Source organism: Jaculus jaculus, chromosome 9, assembly GCF_020740685.1.
Source record: "Jaculus jaculus isolate mJacJac1 chromosome 9, mJacJac1.mat.Y.cur, whole genome shotgun sequence".
NCBI lineage: Eukaryota > Metazoa > Chordata > Mammalia > Rodentia > Dipodidae > Jaculus > Jaculus jaculus.
The window spans coordinates 17112160-17131817 of NC_059110.1; the positions used below are offsets into that span (position 1 = coordinate 17112160).

General features: G+C 46.5%; 1 protein-coding gene across 1 annotated transcript in view; it reads right to left on the reverse strand.

Annotated features, from left to right (window-relative positions):
- Positions 1-19658, reverse strand: part of Ust (uronyl 2-sulfotransferase) — a 342351-nt gene that overhangs the window by 201896 nt on the left and 120797 nt on the right. The window contains exon 2 of the mRNA XM_004651135.2: positions 3156-3199. Coding sequence (XP_004651192.1) covers positions 3156-3199 — 44 coding nt within the window. The remainder of the gene's footprint in view (positions 1-3155; positions 3200-19658) is intronic.

The window sequence follows — 19658 nt, forward strand, 5'->3', positions numbered from 1 at the left end:
TGAAGTCTAAGGACCCCGGTTCGAGGCTCGATTCCCCAGAACCCACGTTAGCCAGATGCACAAGGGGGCACACGCATCTGGAATTCATTTGCAGTGGCTGGAAGCCCTGGTACACCCATTCTTTCTCTCTCTCTCTCTCTCTCTCTCTTTCTGCCTCTTTCTCTCTCTGTCTGTCACCCTCAAATAAGTAAATAAAAACAAAAAGAATTTTAAGAAAAAGGAAAGAAAATAACCAAAATAAAACTTAACGATGTTGAGTCATCATTTTATTAGTAAATTACCTTTACATAATAAGCCATGCCACTCTCTAGGCCATCAGCACAGAAACCACGGGAAATGGTTTTCTTCCTATTCATGGCTCTTACAGCGGCCACTGGCAAGTGCAGAACTCCAGACCCACAGAATCAGCATCACCTGGGAGCTTGTCAGACATGCAAATTGTTGAGCCTCTCCCCACATTTTCTGCATCAGATCCTCTGGGGTTGGATCCAGCAATTTTATTTTATTTTATTTGGTGGGGGAAGGCAGAGAATAGCTGTGCCAGGAACTCTAGCCACCGCAAACAAACTCCAGATGTGTGAGCCACCTTGTGCACCTGGCTTATATGGACCCTGGGGAACTGAACCCGAGTCCTTTGCCTCTGCAGACTCGCCACGAAGCCATCTCTTCAGCCTCAATTTATGTCTTAATAAGGCTCCCGACAGTTCTGACCCAAGTTCCAGTTTGAGTTCTGCCCTCATGACAAGAACCTAGAATGGATGCCAGGAGTTTTAACTCAGGTTCTGGCTCTGGATTCCATGATCCAACGCAACAGAGCCAATGCGAAGGTACCACACACCTCTTAGTGCACTGAGGCCAATGCAAGTGTTTGAGGCAGGTTAACTGCAGTTAAACTGTTAAACGTGGCCTTCAAACTCAGCCCATAATCCTCGATTCTTTTGCTCCTCTAGGAGAACATTTTTGCTAGTTTTCTGGTAGTCATATCTGCATTTCTACTATCAACAGCAACGCACCTAGACAGTTAGCAAGGAGTGGATCAAATGCAAGCGCCTTCGTGAACGGTGATCAGTACTACCAAGCAAGTCTCCCGTACCCTTCACGTTCCCCCAGTCAAGTAAGCACGGGCCCCTGTGACCAACGCTGAGCGCTGCCCACACATTCATCCAGCCCTTTCAGACACGCTGCGCTCAGGGGCAGCGCTTACAGTGACAGAGCCGGTGTCACCTTCAGAAATATCTTCTTCCAAAGCTCATGCCTGCCGCCGCAGTGGTGGCTTAAACCGTCTCTTTCCCTGGAGCCTCCAAGATTGGTTCCTGTTGTTATCGTCTCACTGGCATGGCCTGTTGATTATCTGACAACTGCGCTTGGCAGGGGTCACCTCCAGCAGTCGAGGACTGAGGAACAAGTACTCAGACAGCTAGGCTTTCACAGGTCAGAGACAAAAGCATTTTCAGGGTGAATCAACTATATCACTGTTATTTCCAGCAAGGAGGGAAAATGACGCCGCAAAAGCACACAGGAAGGCGTCTGTTGTATTACGCATTTCCTCACGTACAGGGCTCAATTTTGCTTTGCTGATGTTCAAGTCAGTGCATTCGCATTTGGTTCTCATAGAGCTCAAGGAAGCGGCGGCAGGGAAAATGCAGCGCTGGACTGTTATGTCACTTAAAGGTGAGGAAGACGGGCTGGAGAGATGGCTTAGCAGTTAAGTGCTTGCCTGTGAAGCCTAAGGACCCCGGTTCGAGGCTCGATTCCCCAGGACCCACGTTAGCCAGATGCACAAGGGGGTGCACGCGTCTGGAGTTCGTTTGCAGTGGCTGGAGGACCTGGCATGCCCACTCTCCTCTCTTTCTACCTGCCTCTCTCTCTCTCTCTCTCTCTCTCTCTCTCTGTCAGTCTCAAATAAATAAATAAAAATGAACAAAAAAAAATTTTTTAAGTGAGGAAGACCTGGTCACAGGAAGGGTGAAAAGTGGGACTGCGGATTTGAATTTAAAATGCCCCCCTTGGGTTGGAGAGATGGCTTAGCAGTTTAGCGCTTGCCTGTGAAGCCTAAGGACCCCGGTTCAAGGCTCGGTTCCCCAGGTCCCACGTTAGCCAGATGCACAAGGGGGTGCACACGTCTGGAGCTCGTTTGCAGTGGCTGGAAGCCCTGGCGCGCCCATTCTCTCTCTCTCCCTCTATCTGTCTTTCTCCCTGTGTCTGTCGCTCTCAAATAAATAAATAAATAATGAACAAAAAAATATTTAAAATGCCCCCCTTAGCCTCAACAATTCGTGATTAAGCCTCCAACTTAGTCCCCGGCTGGTGGAGCCTTGCTGGAAGAGACGTATCATTGGGAACAGGCCTTGAGGTTTATTAATAAGTCCAGCCCACTGGGTGCTCAGAGCTAGCTCACTCGGAAAATTTCCCCCCTGCTACGGAACAAGACGTGACTTCCCCACTGCCTGCTCTGCTCTGTTTTCCTCACGGCCCCTTGAAATGAAAGACCCAAGTAACATCCTTTCCTTCTAGCATCAAGTGCTTCTGGTTGGGCCTTCTGTCCCAGCAACAAGAAGGTAATTGAGGGCTGGAGAGATGGCTTAGCGGTTAAGCGCTTGCCTGTGAAGCCTAAGGACTCCGGTTCGAGGCTCGGTTCCCCAGGTCCCACGTTAGCCAGATGCACAAGGGGGCGCACGCGTCTGGAGTTCGTTTGCAGAGGGTGGAAGCCCTGGCGCGCCCATTCTCTCTCTCCCTCTATCTGTCTTTCTCTCTGTGTCTGTCGCTCTCAAATAAATAAATAATTTAAAAAAAAAAAAAAAAAGAAGGTAATTGATATGGTAGGCGCACAACCCGTGCCAGGGAAGGCTGGGCCTCGGGTAGGGCATCTTCACACAGGTAGGGCGGGGCAGGAGAATGGGGTCAAGATAAGCGTAGCCCTGAGGCCCAAAGCGTGGCATGGAGGCTGGGTAGTGCCCACCCCATCGTGAGCCAGCAGCAAGGTCAGGGAAAATGAGTCATCAACACAGGACAATCTGAGATCCCTCCGATGTCTGTCCTCGGCCGTTTTCTTGTGAATGAGTCAGGTACAGAAGGGATCTGGCTGGAGCCACTGGAGGCCCAGGAACTGAGAGAGAGCCTGCGGAGTACCGAAGAGAAAAATGTGATCGGCTTACCTTACTAGGCGGTGGTCCATGGTCGTCCAAGTAAGTGGAATTTCCTAGAAACAAAAATAAGAAAAAAGAAGAAAAAGCTGAGTGGCCTGTTTCTTAAAGCCCTCCCCCAAATACATTGCAAAGTCATTAAAAATTAAACATCCAATGGGGCTAGGGAGATGGTTCAGTGGTTAAAGGCGCCTGCTATCAAAGCCTACCCGCCCAGGTTCAATTTCCCAGCCATCCACATAGACCAAACAGGCATTTTTTTGCAGTGGCAAAAGACTATGTCTCACACATAAACACACACACACACACACACACACACACACACACACACACAATAAATGAATAAAAATAATTTTTAAAATTTTAAATAACTATTTTAAAAATAAGCCAGGCATGGTGGTGCACGCCTTTAATGCCAGCACTCGGAAGGCAGAGGTAGGATTGCTGTGAATTCAAGGCCACCCTGAAAATACAGAGTGAATTCCAAGTCAGCCTGAGCTAGAGTGAGACCCTACCTCTAAAAACCAAAAATGAAAAAAACAAAAAAAAATTAAAGTATTGTAAGTACCAAAGAAAAATGGATAATTCATCACCAATTTGGCCAGCTTTTGCTGACCTTATATACTTGGTTAATAGTTTGGGTACTTACATTTTACACACAATGGGTGTGCCGCGTGCAGAAACACACACCCAATAAATGTTGAGTTTATTTTGGGACACTGGATCTGAAATCTTAAGTGTGCATCGGAATTACCTTCAGGGCTTGTCAGAACACTGACTGCCCAGCCCCTCCCCCATCACGCACATTCAGTAGCTCTGAGAACAAGCTTTTCCAAGGAGCAACCAAATTGCTGGGCCGACAACCTGACTTAGGAACCTCCACGGCTTCTTCTCACAGCAACGAATGTGCTGATTTCTTGTCCCCTTTTCAGTCTACCTGCTGGCATGGGCACCTTCTGAGGGCACAGTTATTATTTCCTGATGAGTGGAAGAGATTCTGGTGGGCTGGAGGGATGGCTTAGAAGCCAAAGGAACCCAGGTTCCATTCCCAGTATCCATATTAAAAAAAAAATGCACAAGGTGGCGCACGCACCTGGAGTTCACTTGCAGTAGCTAGGAGGCCCTGGCACAGACATTCTCTTCTCTATCTGCTTCTGCCTCTCTCTCGCTCGCTCGCTCAAATAAATAAAACATGTTTTTACAGACTGGAAGATTTCAAAAGGAATGTTTGTTAAAGTATTCTGAAAACAGACAGCACCGTGCTAGGTTACAGGTATTGCTTTACCTGAAGCAAATATCAGAGGCGGGTTACAACTGTTCCCATTCTGCAGAAGAGAAAACGTTGGCTTGGAGAATTTCAATAAGCCTGGGTATTAAACCTCTAAGAGGAGAGAAGACTGGTTTTTCCAGAGCATGTTGGGGCGTCTACTTGGGCATCATCTTGACTACTATATAGCCAGGCACTGTCGATGCCAATATCCAGCGACACCAGGTCACGTGGAGAAGCTAACGATACAGTCAGTTTAACCAGGAGCTCCTATTCAGCAGGGGCGACCCCTGGGCCTGAGGAAGTCATTTTCATCTGAAGAGGAAGATGAGAAGACTTGCTAAGGGGACAACATGCAATAATAAGTATTGGACGCAGCACAGTTAGACACTGTACAAGAGGGAATAGCAGATGAAAGATGCTTTTGACAGTCCACAGCAAGAGTGACTTAGGAAAGTCCCTTTTTGGAAATGTATCCAAACAGTAGAAACACGCCAGGTTTGGCTGACAGCTTTTTCCACCCCGAGTCACCACCCATCCCTTGCTCCCTGTATTCTCCTCAAGTATAAACCCACCCAATGTCCATGGGACTGCACTTAATTGGCCATTTGCGTATGGAAAGGAGACAGCAAGGTCCATTTTAAAGTAAGAGGCATGACATAAACAGTGCCATGGTCATGTGTGGGCTAGTTGCAGGAACCTTTTCAGTGTGATGGCAATGAACAGTTTGTTCCATGCTAATTGCTATGTCAAACTCTGCTGGGAACGTACACGAATCGGAAGAGCTATGTCAGACTTAATAAAGAGCATGTGGCTTAACGGGGTTGCCAGTGTCTAGAGAACTGTTCAGGAATATTCTACAATAACACAGCAGCCCAGCTCCGTCTGTTCACTGTGGACGTTGTCTTCCTTCCCTCACATGCTCTGGCATGTTCGCTAAGTATCCTGCTCAAGGGTCAGAGTTTCAACAGGAAATGTTTTCAGAACACTGTTAGTTTCTGTAAGAACTAAACCTGCTTGAAACTCCTAAAGCAGAGGACTGGAAAGATGGCTCAGTGGATTAAACACCTGCCGTGCAAGCATGAGGACCCGAGTTTGGATCCCCAGAGCCCATGCAAAGCCGGACACTGCAGCAAAAACATCTGCAATACCAGTACACCCACGGCAGAGGAGAGAAGAGATGGGAGCATCTTCCAGAAGCTCACAGGTCAGTTAGCCTAGCAGTGAACAAGAAACCCTGCCTCTAGAAAGGTGGAAGGCAAGGACCAGCCTCCAAAGTTGTCCTCTGACCTGCATATGCTGTTACAATATCTCTCTCTCTCTCTCTCTCTCTCTCTCTCTCTCTCTCTCTCTCTCACACACACACACACACACACACAGAGCCTTCTAAAAAGGAGCAGCTTAAGCCAGGTGTGGTGGGTGATGCCTATAAACCCAGCACTTGAGATGCTGAGGTAGGAGGATCACCATGAGTTCAAGGCCAGCCTGAACTACACAGTGAGTTCCAGGACAACCTAGGCTAGAGAAAGACTTGTCCTAAAAAGAAAAAAAAAAAAGTAATGATATTTAAATGCTTACCCTGACTACCTCAAACTCCAGACCCATCTCCTTTGACACCTTAAAACCTCAGCTTGGAACTCTGAGGGAATTTCATAGTTCACCCGTCCAGAAGAGACTTCTTTATTTATTCTAATTCCATCCCTAAATTTCTGCCTTCTCTGTCTTCCTTGTGGAGTTACACAACATGTCTGTCCAAGTTATGTCTGCTTTCAGCTCAAAATGCAAGTGTTGACCTTGACCCACATCTTTTTCTTGCTCCATTCTTAACAACCTAACAGGTCCTGCTGGTGTAGACTTCTGGTCTTTACTCAAATCTGATCACATCCCACCAGCTCCTGGAGCCCTCTGGGAGAGGCCCTGTGCCTTGTTACCCCAATATTGGAACGAGACAGAACTTTTAACCTTAGCCATTAGATCATGTAAGCACTCTGTTTACAATCTATTTCTTTTAGCCTTATTAGACCATGTTAGCACTCTATTTAAAGTCTCTTTCTTTTAGCCTCATCCATTAGATCATGTAAGCACTCTGTTTACAATCTATTTCTCTTCGCCGTATCCATTAGATCATGTTAGCATTCTGTTTCAAGTCTATTTCCGACCTGAGGAGATGGCTGGGTTAGTAAAAAGCTTGCCTCAAAACCATGAGGAGGACACATGTTTAATCCCCAGAACCTGTGTAAAAATGCCAGGAGTGATGTCACACACCTAAAATCCAAGCACTGGGGATGTAGGGGACAGAAAGAGCCTAGGAATTCACTAGCCAGCCAACATAACCTAATTAGTGAGTTCCAGGCCAATGAGAGACCCATCTCAAAAATAAAAGTGGGGGCTGGAGAGATGGCTTAGTGGTTAAGCGCTTGCCTGTGAAGCCTAAGGACCCCGGTTCGAGGCTCGGTTCCCCAGGTCTCACGTTAGCCAGATGCACAAGGGGGCGCACGCGTCTGGAGTTCGTTTGCAGAGGCTGGAAGCCCTGGCGCGCCCATTCTCTCCCTTTCCCTCTACCTGTCTTTCTCTCTGGGTCTGTCGCTCTCAGATAAATAAATAATTAATTAAAAAAAAATAAAAGTGGACTGGATCACTTGAGATTGATTGTCTTCTAGCCTTCACATGCACACACACACACACATACACACACACACACACACACAAGTACACATGGACCTGCATATATGTGAACAGGTGCACACATACACACAGTAAAACAATATTATTTCTCTCACACCCTTACCACAGTCTATAATGCCCTACAATGTCCTTGTCTCTACTGACCATCAACCACAACAGCCTTTTTTTTAGCCTTCAGAACACATCAACCTGTTATAAACTAGGAACTTTGAGAACTGGCTCATTCCTCTTCTAGTTAATGCTCTTCCCCAAACTCCTGCACTCAGGCTCAACTCAGATGTCTCTGCTTTGTAGAGGCCCTTTCTTTTTTTAAAAAAATTTTTAAATATATTTTATTTAGTTATTTGAGAAAGAAGCGGGGGATGGGGGGAGGGAATGTGCACACCAGGGCCTCCAGCCTCTGCAAACAAACTTCAGATGCATGCGCCCCCTTGTGCATCTGGCTTACGTGGGTCCTGGAGAACTTGGATCCTTTGGCTTTGCAGGTCAACGCCTTAACGGCTAAGCCCTCTCTGCAGGCCCAGAGGGAGGATCTTGCTGTAGCCCAGCCTAACCTGCAATTCACTATGTAGTCTCAGGGTGGCCTTGAACTCACAGCAATCGTCCTACCTCTGCTTCCCAAGTGTGTACAGGCCCTTTCTGAGTACCCCATCTATGACAGCACACTCATTTACTTACTTACTCACTGACTGTCTCCCAACTAGCCTCCCAACAAACCCCCTGAAAACAGGGCCTTCTCTGACTTGTTTAGTGTTATAATTCCTAGAACGGAGGCAGGAAGAATGTAGCAGACATTGAGTATTTGCTTCCTGGATGAAACAGTAATGTAATTCGTTATATTAAAATGTAGCACATGGGCTGGAGAGATGGCTTAGCGGTTAAGCGCTTGCCTGTGAAGCCTAAGGACCCCGGTTAGAGGCTCGGTTCCCCAGGTCCCACGTTAGCCAGATGCACAAGGGGGCGCACGCGTCTGGAGTTCGTTTGCAGTGGCTGGAAGCCCTGGCTCACCCATTCTCTCTCTCTCCCTCTATCTGTCTTTCTCTCTGTCTCTCTCAAAATAAAAAAAAAATGAACAAAATATTTTTTAAAAAATGTAGCACACATTCAGCATTAACCAAAGTGCCTCTCTATACTAGAAATCTTAGCTATAGCTTGTCAGAAATGAAATGCTACTGGGTGTGGTGGTGAAGGCCTGCAATTCTAGCCCTTGGGAGTAAGTTGAAAGCCAGCTTGGACTGTATAAGACTCTATTTCAAAAATCCCGAGAAACCAGACACACTTTTAGCTCCTGTACTTGGGAGGCTGAGGCACAAGGATCTTTGTGAGGTTGAGACCAGCCTGGGTGATACAGCGGGAAGTCAGCCTGGGATAAAGGGAGACACTATTTCTCAAAATAAGATAAAATAAAAATCCAAAGAAAGAAAACAGCAACTACTACAACAGAAAAAGAGTGTTACGTATATATTAGCCTACATTGTCTCTTAGACATAACACTAGCCATGAAGTCTGAGGGAGGGGAGCTATTTTGGAAGGGAGAAACGTTGTGCAGAAATCTACTTCTTAACTTATCCCCTTATAGCTAAGTGCCACCGTTCCTGATCCACATGACACTGAGTATCGTTCCCTTCTCTGTACCCATCTCTTCCTGAGTAAATGAAGACAATGATGGTGCCCGGCTCACAGATACAGGATGAGATTGTAAAACATAACGGGGGCTGGAGAGATGGCTTAGCGGTTAAGCACTTGCCTGTGAAGCCTAAGGACCCTGGTTCGAGGCTCGGTTCCCCAGGTCCCACGTTAGCCAGATGCACAAGGGGGCGCACGCGTCTGGAGTTCGTTTGCAGAGGCTGGAAGCCCTGGCGCGCCCATTCTCTCTCTCTCCCTCTATCTGTCTTTCTCTCTGTGTCTGTTGCTCTCAAATAAATTAATTAATAAAAAAAATAAAAAAGCATCCACACATCACTCATACAATTTCATGCTATTGGCTGTTTCTTAAAAAAATAAAAAATAAAAAAATAACAGGACAGACAGCACTTAGCTGAGGATCAGGAACGAAGTCAGCCCCCGAGGTAGGTACTGATGTACTTGTGGCTGTTGTTCTGATCCAGTCATCCTCTCTGAAGGTACAATACCATCTGTAAAGTCGCCACATAGGCCTGAACATGAACCTTCTTGCCCTTTCCATCCATACACAATGACTACCACTGATACAGTTGTGACTCTCAGAGCATACCTTGTACTCAACATACTGTGAAGTAGTCCGTCAATTTTCTATTTTCATGCTGAAACTGAGAGGACATTAAATCACATCAGTTATAGTCCTTTCATACCCAATGCCTCTCCTTTGGGAGAATTATTAAAGAGTTATCTCTAGTCATGTCTGTATTATTTCTTCCACTAGTGAACAGTACATGGTTGACTATTTAGGGAAGGGGTTTTGAGGTAGGGTCTTGCTCTAGCTTAGGCTGACCTGGAATCTGCCTCCCAAGTGCTGGGATTAAAGATGCACGCCATCACGCCCGGCTATGGTTGACATTTTATTCGTAGGGTTAAATATACCTGAAAACCCAAGAGCCCTAATAAATATAAAAGACATCTCTAAACCCTGGTTAGTGCATTAGTTAAATAGGTACTAGCAAAGCTAGGAGATCACTAAGAACTCCTCCCTCATTCCTTCCTCTGGAATGGGAACAGTTCTAACCTGCCTCTGATATCTGGATCAGATAAAGCAATGCCTGTAACCTGTCTGCTTTCAAAACAGCTTCAATAAATGTTCCCTTTGAAATCTTCCAGAGTCCCCGGAAAAGGGAGGGGGGTGAACATATTAGAGCTTTGTTGAGGGAAAACTATTTCCTCCTGGCCAAAAAGCACAGGACTTAAAGGCTGAAGAGATAGCTCAGTGGTTAAAGGCACCTGCTTGAAAAGCCTGACGGCCTGGGTTCAATTCCCTAGTACCCACATAAAGCCAGATGCACAAAGTGGCGCATTCATCTGGAATTCATCTGCAGAGGCAGGAGGCCCTGGAGTGCCCATTCTCTTTTTCCGTCCCTCTCTGCTTGCAAAGAAATTAAAGAAAACAAAAGAAATAGAATTTGGGGTTTCTCTGATCCTGGGCAGGAAACATGATACTCTATACTACCTGAATATAGATTATGTCCCCCTTCCTTAAGGCTTAATCCAACAGAGCCGATCAATCACTTGGCCAAATCACCACCCATCACCTGAAGACCTGGTAAGGAGATGGAGCAATCTTCATCCCCTGCCTGTGACAATGTGCCTAAGCCCACAGCAGCCCCTCCCTCATGGCAGCTGTTCCCTAAGCCTGCCTGCTATCCTGCGTCCTCACTCAAAACGCCCGACTTTCCTTTTTTCCCTTTCTGCCTCTTCTTTGGATCTCCAAGCGTGCCCGCCCTGACGCCCCGGGCTCTCTCACTGTTCCTGGAAAGACCCCCGCCTCTTGTGTCTAGTTGCTGGTCTCTACTGCTAACTCACAAGGCAAGCCAGTCTCCTGTGGCCCGCCTCCCTCCTCCCAGGAGCCGGAGACACTCTTGCCTTCCCTGTGGATTGTTCTGGAACGTGGGTGAGACTGTCTTGGAGCTTTCTTCTGAATCTGTTCCTAAATTCATTTTTTGTTTGTTTGTTTGTTTTTCAAGGTAGGGTCTCACTCTAGCCCAGGCTGACCTGGAATTCACTATGGAGTTCCAGGGTGGCCTCGAACACACGGCGATCCTCCTACCTCTGCCTCCTGAGTGCTGGGATCAAACGCGTGCGCCACCACACCCAGCTTTGTTCCTAAACTCTTTATTAATGAGACTGAGGACCCACAAAAGGGGAAACCCAACTTCCTGACAACAGCAGGAAATGGTTAAGGTGATGCCAGCATGCAGTAGCATTCCTAACCTCCTCCCCACGTTCAGAACATTTCCGATTCTATAAAGGAACCTCGGCACCAAGTGAGAAAAGAGATTCCTGTTTTCACTTTTACTGAGTGTTTACTATTTGCCAGATACCTTATAATGATTGCTTTTCCTAAGCTTCCCAAGGAGACATAAGCATCTCACGCAGGCCACATAGCTAGTAAACACAGCAGAATCCAAACCCTTATTGTTTCACTATTGTTGGTATCTCCCACTTGGTAAACTGCAAAACTAGCTTAAGATCAACCCCCCCTCTCTCCACACACACAACACACACATATGTACGTATAAATGTGTGTGTATAAGAGAGAGAGAGAGAGAGAGAGAGAATTTAGACCAAAGGATATCCCTCCCCTTAGGTATTTTTCTCAGGTATCATCCACCTTGTTTTGAAACAAGTCTCTCACTGGTCCACAGCTCAGCAAGCAGTCTAGGCTGACTGGTCTTCGATCTCCAGTGATGCTCTTGCCTTCTCCTCCCCAGTGCTAGAATTACAAGTGTGTACCACTATACCCATCTTTTTGTTTCCTTAATTGTTTTTTATTGACAGCTTCCATAATTATAGACAATAAACCTTGTAATTCCCTCCACCCTGACTTTTCCCCTTGGCAACTCCACTCATATCCCCTCCCCGTCTCAATCAGTCTCTCTTTTCATTTTGATGTCATCATCTTTTCCTCCGGTTACAATGGTCCCGTGTAGGTAGTGTCAGGCACTGTGAGGTCATGGATATCCAGGCCATTTTGTGTCTGGAGGAGCACGATGTAAGGAGTCCTACCCTTCCTTTCCTTACATTCTTTCCGCTGCCTCTTCCACACCTTCCAAGGCTCAGGGTCTGGCTTTTTGTTAACATGGGTTCTGGGGAATCAAACTTAGGTCCACATGTTTACACAGCAGGCACTTTCCAGAATGAGCTATCTCCTCCATCTGTAGTTGTTTTCTTTCCCATTCTTTTCTTCCTCCCTTCATTACAGAAAACTTTCACAATCAGATATCGGCAGGCATGAATCAGTCTGCTTAACGCTCCTTTCTGCACAGGCAGAGGGGGCTCCTTGGCAGCTCACTTGTCATGCCCCCTTGCACCCCCTTCCTCCCGTGCTTCATCAGAATCCAGAGGTGCTAAATGCCTCATGCTGGCAAGAGCGAGTGAGAAAGAGAAAGAAAAGCTCCATAGAGCCAGCCAGCTTCTCTCCTTCCTAGGGAGTGACGGTGTAATTCCTTGGTACTTAGGTGGAGCTTTGCATCCTTAGATCTGAAGCTTTCATAGGGCAGAGTCAACAAAGCTGTGAGGATGTCTGAAAATGCAGCAGGTAACTTGTTCTCTGCAGAGATCAAAGGACTGGGCGGCTATCAAAACCCGCTTTGCCCAGAATTGACACCCCGGCTTCAAAGCAGCTCCCCTGGTCTGCCTGGATGATTCTGTGTGGGGGGCTAACTTTTGGGAAAGGAGGGGCTCTCAGGGCACGCGGGCATGGTGCTCAGAATTCCAGGAAAGGAAGACAAGACAGGAGAGGGTTGAGAATGAACCCAGGGCTGGACAGAGGGCATGCTCTTGCTTGACACCACATCCCACCTACCCACGAGATCCTCCATGATGGAGACCTTTCAGCCAGGATGCTACAGGACTCATCCACAGGCTGCTCTCAGGCCTGAGTTACAGGGGTCTGCTTTTATTTTCAGAGGCCTGCAGGGACACATCATCTCATTTCTTCCCAGGAAGGTAGCAGCACTTCTGGATTTCTGGGTCCAGCCTTAATAAAAGACTTAAGTCTTTCCTTTAAGATCAATAAGGACAGTATCTTGTCAAGCTGGAGAGAAAGAAAAGGGATACATGAGGTCCATTTCGCTCTCTGAAAATGCTCAGAACATGGGGCTAGAGAGATGGCTCAGTGGTTAAGGTGCTTGTCTGCAAAGTCTAAGGACCCAGCTTGATTCCCCAGTTCCTACATAAAGTCGGATGCAGAGTGGCGTATGCATTTGGAATTTCTTTGCAATGGCTGGGGGGGGGGGGGTGCACACATTCTCTCTCTCTCTCTCTCTCTCTCTGCAAGTAAATAAATAGAAAAATAAAAGATTAAAAAAATTTCTCAGAACAATGCCTGCACAAACAGGCACCTCTCAAATGTTCACTAGCAGCACTCATAGTATTCCCAGTAAGAACATCAGCAGGGCAATTGGGGGCCCCACGCCTCTCCATTTTCCTACTGGGGGGAGGGGACTCTCATCCCTGGCCTCAAGGTCCACTTGCCTAAGTGCTCTAAAGAAATGCTGATGCCAGGCTTTGGCCTTAGCAATCCTGATTTAATTATTCTGGGAAGTATCCCAGGCCATTGGGTATTTTTTAAAGTTCCTTAGGTAATTCTAATGTCTAGCCAGGGTTGAGAACTACTGAGCTACAAAACACAAATTAATGTACTTCATAACTCAGGCCAAATCCAATTTTCTGGAAGGAGAAAAGAAAGAAAGAAAGAAAACTATCTCATATTTTACCTTGGCTCCTCTAAACCAAGGGTCACCTCAGTCATTGGTGATGAGAGATTTCTACATGATTTGTGTCAAAGGAGAATGTAAATGGTGCCCAGATGGATACAGAGTTCCCAGTGACACACAAAAAAAATAATAATAGTATTTTTTAAAGGTGGTGGTACAGGGGACTGGCCAAGTAGATCTAGTTGGCACCTGCACCTAACACCAAGAGAGTAAAGAAATTTTAAAAAGGTGGAGCCAGGGCTGGAGAGATGGCTTAGAGGTTAAGCGCTTGCCTAGGAAGCCTAAGGACCCCGGTTCAAGGCTCGATTCCCCAGGACCCACGTTATCCAGATGCACAAGGGGGCGCATGCATCTGGAGTTTGTTTGCAGTGGCTGGAGGCCCTGGTGCACCCATTCTCTCTCTCTCTCTCTCTTTCTCTCTCTCTCTCTCTCTCTCTCTCTCTCTCTCTCTCTCTCTGTCTGCCTCTTTCTCTCTCTGTCAGTTGCTCTTACATAAATAAATAACTAAAAATAAATGGAAAAAAATTTTAAAACTAAGTAAATAAAAATAAAAAGGTTGAGCCAGGCTGCCTGAGAGGAAACCCTCTAAAAGGCACTTCTGAGCTTTTCCTAAAGTTTTCCGGGATTCCAAAAACCCTTTCACGAATATGTCAGAGGTGGGGGGGGGGGCGGGGGAAATAGCTCAGTTGGTAATGTGTTTGTCTTGCAAACATGAGGATTTGAGTTTGATTCCCCAGAACCCACATACAAACGCCATGCACGGTGGCATACAACTGTGATCCCGGCACTGAGGAGGCAGAGACAGGCTCACTGGCCAGCCAGTCTAACATACTGGGCAAGCTCCAGGCCAAAAAAGACCCCATCTCAAAAATGGTGGACATTTCTAAGGAGAGATTGAGAAAGAGAGAGAGAGAGAGAGAGAGAGAGAGGGAGGGAGGGAGAGAGAGAGAGAGAGAGAGGGAGAGGGAGAGAGGGAGAGGGAGAGGGAGAGAGAAAATCCACAGTTCCTGCAGAGAGTTGTATTGGTCTGTTGACCCTCTTGTGCTTGGGTATAAGAAGAAGGTAATTGTATAATCTTCCATTTGCCTTGGGGTTTCCCCAGACTCTGACCAGGGGATATTCAGTCATTGGTCCTTGAAACACTCACCTATGACCAACACACACATTTCAGGTACCCGTAAGACCTGAAAGTAAAAAGCCTCTGAAAAATCTAAAGCAAAGGCAGTCTCCAGTGGCGGTGCGCAGGCATGCCCTCTTTCCAGGCTAGGAAAGGGCTTGGGACAGAGAGGAGGGGAGAGAACCCTGGCAGCATGTGGGCCAGATGCCACACCTATGCAAGCATAACAGAGACCAATACCAGCTTGTAACGAGGAAGCTGCCAGATTCCCTGACCCCAGAAGACCTCCTGAACACCCCCATCAGGGTGCTTTGTGATTTAAATAGCAATAGTGGCTCTCACAGTCCCTGGGAAATAAATGACTTCATGGATTTAATTGGATAGATCCAACAGTATGTAGGAGGCAGGGCTAGAGGCGCTAGGACCTGGCTCACATCTCAAGCCCCCCTTCAATTCTATGCCCTTGGAGATATCCATTTACCTGAGACACAATGGCCTTATTTGTAACATGAGGACATTAAGTCACAGTTTCGGAAATTAAATACAGTAAAGGTGAATACACAGTTGAAATGAGATGCAAAATTCAACAACCCACCAGGTGTGAAATGCACAGGGCACCCCAGAAACATAATGAACACTGAATGAATGGTCAGCGTCCTCCTTGACATGACATAATCTTACCCATTATATTTATTTTCATAATTGTGTTTATGTCCCAGCAAAACAAAGGGACTCCCTGAGGTCAGGAAAGTAGTTTAGAGTAGAAAGAATCAGTCTGAATAGAAAATAATTATCTGATATTTTCAATTATTTTCCAATATTCTCTTGCCATATCTTCTAAAGTGTACACATTTTTTTTCTAATTATTTGAACTACCTTTAGCAGTGTGCAAAATGAACTTACAATACCTCAGGGGATATAATTTATTCTTGACTCTGAAGGCTTGCATTAGCAGTTCTATTTTTATATGAATTGGTCCCCGAAGAACAGAGATGTTTTAATTCTCACTCCCCTTACAGAAACCATAATAGGCATTAGTGTCAATGTCACAGACACCATAATATGCATTACTGTTGATGTCAAAAGGGATGCATTTATATCATGTCGATTTTTAAACTTTTTTTTAAGGCAAGTCCAACAGACTGGCCTTTTTTTTTTTTTTTTTTTTAATGTGTGTGAGAGAGAATTGCTGTGCCAGGACCTCAACCACTGCAATCGAACGCCAAATGCTTGTGCCACCTAATGGGCATGTGCACCCTTGCGCTTGCCTCACCTTTATGTGTCTGGCTTATATGGGACATGGAGAGTCGAACATGGGTCCTTAGGCTTTGTAGGCAAGCGCCTTAATCACTGAGCTGCCTCCTTAGACCTATTGTGTCAATTTTGATCACACACAAGCACTTCTTTTCAAAGTCTTTCTTCTACAGGTCCTCTTTAAAACAATTTCCACGCATGACTGAAACCCTTTTATCTATCTGTAGGACAAGCCACTTTACACAGGGTTCTGGTTACCTGCCACACTGTCTCATATGTCTGCATCTCCCCTGGGAGTCTGGCCCCTCTGATAGACAATGTTTATGAAGGCATCGCTGGGAAAGGAAACCCTTCGATCCCAGCTTCATCCTGGCCAAAATCATGCTAATGCACCCTTTATACCTCCGTGAGCTACAATTCTCTAGGAGGGTCACTGTCAACACACACGCCAGCTGTCTTTAACAATTGAGTAAATGTCTCAGTTGCTTCATTTCTTATAATTTACTCAGCCCCCAAAACACCGTAATAGAGGGAAATTGCTTGGCCAGCTCTATTTAAGTTTTAATAAAATTATTTTCCACTGAATTAAAACAAATGGCCTTATTAACTATGAATGTTTAAATATTTTTACAGAGCTTTTTTTTTTGAAACATCATATATGCTCACTCAACCAGTAAATAAAGGCAATAATATTCTGAAGATATTTTCTTGGTCCTATGGTGTGAAAAATGGGCATTCAAGAAACTGAAAAAAAAAAAAGTTAAAACTGGGGCTAAACAGAGAGCTTAGCAGTTAGGCACTTGCCAGTGAAGCCTAAAAGACTCAGGTTCAATTCCCCAGTACCTACATAAGCCAGATGTACAAGGGGGCTCATGCATCTGGAGTTCATTTCCAGTGGCTAAAAGACCCTGACTCACTCACGCTCTCTCTCTTTCTTTCTTTCTCTCTCAAATAAATTAATTAATTAAATATTTTAAAAAATTAAAGCTGAAGTGGTATCGGTTCTGACTTAGAAAATGACTTCTATTCCTAAGGAAAGTTAAAAGCAAATGACTACTCTTTTACCTCTGGCTCAAAAAACACCACCTTTTAAAATATGTGTACATGTTCAAGTGTGTGCAGCCACACATGTGGGTGCATGTGCACATACGTGCATATGAGTGGAGGCCAGAGGACAGCCTTGGATGTCGTTTTTCAGGAGCAACATCTGCCTTTTTTATTTGACACAGGGTCCCTCATTGGCCTGGAGAGCTCACTCACCACTAAGGCTATACTGGCTGGCCATTAAGCTTCTAGAATCCTGCTGCCCCCACCCCCCCCAGCACTGGAATTACAAGCACACACCCCTCATCCAGCTTTTGAATGTGGGTGCTGGTAGTAGAACTCAGGTCCTCATGCTTGCTCAGCAAACACTCCACCAACCAGTCTATCTCCACATCCCCCCGACCCCGCCACGCTCACTACCTTATTTCGTAACTCAGCTCTTCATTAAATGTGAATATCCACTTCGGGAAGTCAAGGGTAAATTTGTATACGGAAGTTATTTTTAATTTTTTTTTTGGTTTATTTTTATTTATTCATTTGAGAGCAACAGACAGAGAAGGAGGCAGAGAGAGAGAGAGAGAGAGAGAGAGAGAGAATGGGCGCGCCAGGGCTACCAGCCACTGCAAACGAACTCCAGACGCGTGCACCCCCTTGTGCATCTGGCTAACGTGGGACCTGGGGAACCGAGCCTCGAACCGGGGTCCTTAGGCTTCACAGGCAAGCACTTAACCGCTAAGCCATCTCTCCAGCCCACGGAAGTTATTTTTGCAATCGAATGATCCTTATATACTGCTCCTGCCCTATCGACCTAAGTTTAAATCTGTATTGTTTCTAAATGAGCTTAGGAATCCTTGCCAATCATAGATGATCTCACGCAGATGGGAAGCGGGTATTAAAGAGGGATGTAATGCCTCTTAGGTTTTTGTTTCCTTCCAGTTGGGTCTTTTCCCACAGTAACAACCGCAGTCACCTGATCCCAGTACAGCTCTGCTATGCCTGCCAACGCAGCGCTGGCACGTGCCCCACAAGCCTACACCAGCAGCTAGGTGAGTCCTCTTGCATCGGGACCTAGACTCCACGTGTCCGTCACCCTGGATGACACCTCCACCGTGCTTAATGCAATCTCGAATCAGCGCAAAGAGCAAGGAAGGAGCCCACTGAGAATCCACCGTAAGAGAAACGAAATGAGACTAGGCTGAAGGAATTCACGCTGGCTGCATAGCTAGCCCGATGCTCTTCTGAGCTTGGGGCAAAGCACTCGATGGGCCTCGCTCCACTCAGCTCCGTCAATAAGCAGCAGTCGCCTCTGCTTTACAAGAGAAGATTTACAAGCAAGATGTAGAGGGGTAGGGACCTGCCCATGTCAGACAACTAACCAGCCTGACCCTAGCTGCTAGACCCTGAAGCCACTTTGCATACCCCACACCCTCTAGCTCAGTCGAAAATTCCAGTCTGGGGCCTTTTCATGCTTGGAACCCCTTTGAGACAGGAATGGTCTACACAGAGTAAGGTCTGAGCTCTGCAAACTAACCTGGGACACTCCTCAGCTACACTTGGACCTCTGGCGGAGTCTGTCACCAGCCACTGAGGACAAGGGGCTGTTCAAGAACTCCCAGGAGCTTAACGGAACAGTCAAGTGGTCAGGGACAGAAAGGTGAGGGTGGGCATCGAGGGGCAAGCTTGCTGAGCCCATCCCAGCTGCAACCTCTAGCCACCTCCTGGTCACTTATGGTCACTTCCCCAGTTCAGTGGCCCAAGTTAGCTACAGGATGGCCGCCTGGCTAGCATGGATTTATTTGGCAATCAGCATAACCCTGAACCATTGGATATAAACAGTCAGCTGGAGGCAGAGACGGCTGGGGAGATGGCCCAGTGGTTAAAAGGACTTGTTTGCAAAACCTTCTGGTCAGGGATCAATTCCCCAGCCACTCACATAAAGCCAGACAGGCATTTGTTTGTAGTAGCAAGAGACCCTGACACCCAGCTTCCCTCACTCCGCCTCCCACACACATGTGCAAATAAATAAATAAATTTGGTTTTGAAAGAAAGTTAGCTGAGATGAGAAATCCATTCACGTTGCTGCAAGAGATGCAGTCTCACGTTTGTTATCAACAGGAAAGGAAGGAATGCTTGCCTTGTTAATTTTAACTTCAAGTGATGAACATGGTTTGAAAGGTGGCCGGAATTAGCCGAAAAGTCACACACACACACACACACACACACACACCTCTGCCACACTGTCCTTGTCCTGTCTCTAGAGCCTGTGACTGTCTTTACATATGAAGATTGCTGCTGCTGATGGAGTTGAGGAACCAGAGCACAGAAAATCACTCTAGAGGATTGGGTGGGTCCAGTGTAAACACGAGGGGCCTCGCCTGGGATATTGCTCAGTGGTTAAGGCTCGTGCTTGCAAACCCTGACAGACTGAGTTCCATCCCCCAGCAACCACAGAAATCCAGATGCACAGCATGGCCCATGTGGTGGTTTGATTCAGGTGTCCCCAATAAACTTAGGTGTTCTGAATGCTAGGTTCCGGGCTGATGGAGATTTGGGAATTAACATCTCCTGGAGGCAGTGCATTGTTCGGGGCGGGCTTATGGGTGTTATAGCCAGCTTCCTCTTGCCAGTGTTTGGCACACTGTCCTGTTGCTTTTTTCCACTGGATGTTGGAGAGGAGGTGATGTTCACCCTCTGCTCATGCCATCATTTTCCCCCGCCATCGTGGAGCTTCCCCTCGAGTC